Source organism: Simochromis diagramma, unplaced genomic scaffold (genome assembly GCF_900408965.1).
Source record: "Simochromis diagramma unplaced genomic scaffold, fSimDia1.1 OVJJ01000419.1, whole genome shotgun sequence".
Classification (NCBI taxonomy): Eukaryota; Metazoa; Chordata; class Actinopteri; order Cichliformes; family Cichlidae; genus Simochromis; species Simochromis diagramma.
Window position 1 is genome coordinate 1090435 of NW_024387244.1, and position 2317 is coordinate 1092751.

At 44.3% G+C, this 2317-nt stretch overlaps 1 protein-coding gene across 1 annotated transcript; it reads left to right on the top strand.

The window, feature by feature from the left end:
- The first annotated feature begins 1286 nt into the window (after window positions 1-1286).
- cope (COPI coat complex subunit epsilon) lies at window positions 1287-1880 on the top strand. Its single transcript, XM_040053149.1, has 3 exons — window positions 1287-1429; window positions 1583-1645; window positions 1737-1880. Exons 1-3 carry the CDS (start codon window positions 1328-1330, stop codon window positions 1863-1865), a joined length of 294 nt encoding a protein of 97 aa, XP_039909083.1. The 5' UTR covers window positions 1287-1327; the 3' UTR covers window positions 1866-1880.
- The last annotated feature ends 437 nt before the right edge of the window (window positions 1881-2317 follow it).

Sequence of the window (2317 nt, forward strand, 5' to 3'; positions counted from 1 at the left end):
TAAATAATACCAACGGCCTTAATACATGATTTGATGTTGCCTGAGAGCAGGCTGGTGTAATAACTGACCTGCTTAGAGATGTCTTCAGGCCCGAACTAATAAAAACCTCAGTTTTAGCACAACAGAAGTTTTTAATCTCAGTGGAGCATTCACTGAGGAGAGGTTGTTTGTCTTGACAGAAAAATACAGCTGTGTGTCATCAGCAAAGAAATTCTAGGAAGTGCCTTTGAAGCTGTTTAGCAGAATGCCCAGGAAAGAAAACTGCACCAAGGATTGAGCCCTGAGGAACCCCACGTGTGAGGGGGGCCGATGAGGACAAACAGGTAAGTATGATGAGAACCATTTGAACCAGAAATACCAACCCCTCCCATGATTACTGGTGTCAGAGGCTGCAGATACGTCAAGCAGAACTAAAGCAGAATAATCACTTTTGTCTAAATGCACAAGAATAAATCACATTAACATAAGTAAAGGCGCATATAAATGGGTACAGTAAAAGGACTAGATGTTACAATCCCTGGTAATGCATTGCTTCAAATGGAGAAAGTCTTGAGGGATGGCTGTTATGAGGAAAGGCAGCCCAGAAACTTTACCAGCAGCACACATCGTTGTGTGCCTCAGCTTCACAGGGTGTTTCGGTCTTTTACCCAGGCTAATCTGCCATTTTTTACCTTCCTTGGTTAGGTTTAGGGATTAGAGATCTGATCTAGATTATCATATTAAAATTTGGGACACATCGTCAGTAGTGGACCTTGGATTCATTGGGTGTTTTGGCCATTATCACAAGACACCCTCATCCAAGGAGGCCCTGCCAGGGCTGATCAGGCCCCGGAGTGTGTCACTGGTTTATGTTAACTTGTTATTTCTCTTCTACTTTCTTCTGTTTAGTTTTCTACAGTTTATTTTCTTCTATCAATTCACTGCAACTGAGAAGTAATACTTACCTCTTTAATATTTATGGAGCCTCACTTCTTCAAAGAGATAGAAAAGGTGAAAGAGAGAAGTAAGACAAGACAGGAGAGAGCAGAGCTGGAAGGGCTCTTCTGTGCTATAAATGGGTACTACTCCTAACAAAGTAAGAAAGTGACGATCACAAAGTGCCTCAAAATAGAAATGTAAAGATTCAAAAAAATATAAACATATATAACCAGAGCATTTAAAAAAAAGAGTTGACTAAAGACAGCAAATTTTCAGCATGTATCACAGAGATATATCATAAATCTATGCTCTCAGCAGTTTGTTGTTGAACTCCATCTCCCAGAATCCTGAGCAAAACGTAAGCAGGTGACGTATATGTGCTACGTGTCCAGGAAGTTCTGTAGTCAACATGGCGGCGCAGCAGGGAGATGTTGATGAGCTGTTCGATGTGAAAAATGCGTATTACATCGGCAGCTATCAGCAGTGCATCAACGAGGCGCAGAAAGTGAAGGTAGGTGACAAACAGTTAGCACCTGAATGCGTTTAAACGAAGCTGTCCCGCGGCTCTGTGTGAGCCAGCGTCCCGTTTGCGAGCAGCAGTGCTAAACCTGTTAGCTCAAACTTCTCTCGGTGCTGAAATGCTGCCTGTGTTTTGTCTTTGAAGCCGTCGTCACCAGAAAAGGAGGTCGAGAGGGACATGTTTTTGTATAGAGCGTACATTGCTCAGGTGAGTGTCTCCATCAGAGCTCTGTCACTGCGCACCCACCGCTGTCACGGAGTGTCGATGAGACCCGTCCTCTTACTTTGTGTTATTGCAGAGGAAGTATGCTGTTGTCCTGGATGACATCAAGGCCAACTCTCCCCCCGAGCTGCAGGCTGTGAAGATGTTTGCAGAGTATTTGTCGAGTGAGAGCAAAAGGTACCATTTTTACCTCTCCAAAAGTTGATTCTGTTCATCTGGACGTAGCGTTTTGTGGGAGAAACGTTTCGTCACTCATCTTATAAACCTCCCAGCCCATTGTTCCTTCAGTGGGCTGGTTTCAGTCATTATGCAAATTTACTCTTTATAAGATGGGGAAACCTGCAGTCAGCTGACACTGAAGAAGTCACCTGGATGAGTGACGAAACGTTTCTCCCACAAAACGCTACGTCCAGATGAACAGATGAGATGCATCGAGACGTACCATTTGTACATCCACTTACACTAGTCCGCCATGGGAGGGACATAGGACTTGGCGATAGAGTAGATGGTAAATGGCCTGTATTTGTATAGCGCTTTACTTAGTCCCTAAGGACCCCAAAGCACTTTACACTACATTCAGTCATCCACACACACACACACTGGTGATGGCAGCTACATTGTAGCCACAGCCACCCTGGGGCGCACTGACAGAGGCGA

Coding starts and splice junctions, on each gene's coding strand:
- cope (XM_040053149.1), top strand. CDS start 1,328: ATGGCGGCGCAGCAGGGAGATGTTGATGAGCTGTTCGATGTGAAAAAT. Junction 1,430..1,582: donor ACGAGGCGCAGAAAGTGAAG/GTAGGTGACAAA, acceptor TTGTCTTTGAAG/CCGTCGTCACCAGAAAAGGA. Junction 1,646..1,736: donor ATAGAGCGTACATTGCTCAG/GTGAGTGTCTCC, acceptor GTGTTATTGCAG/AGGAAGTATGCTGTTGTCCT.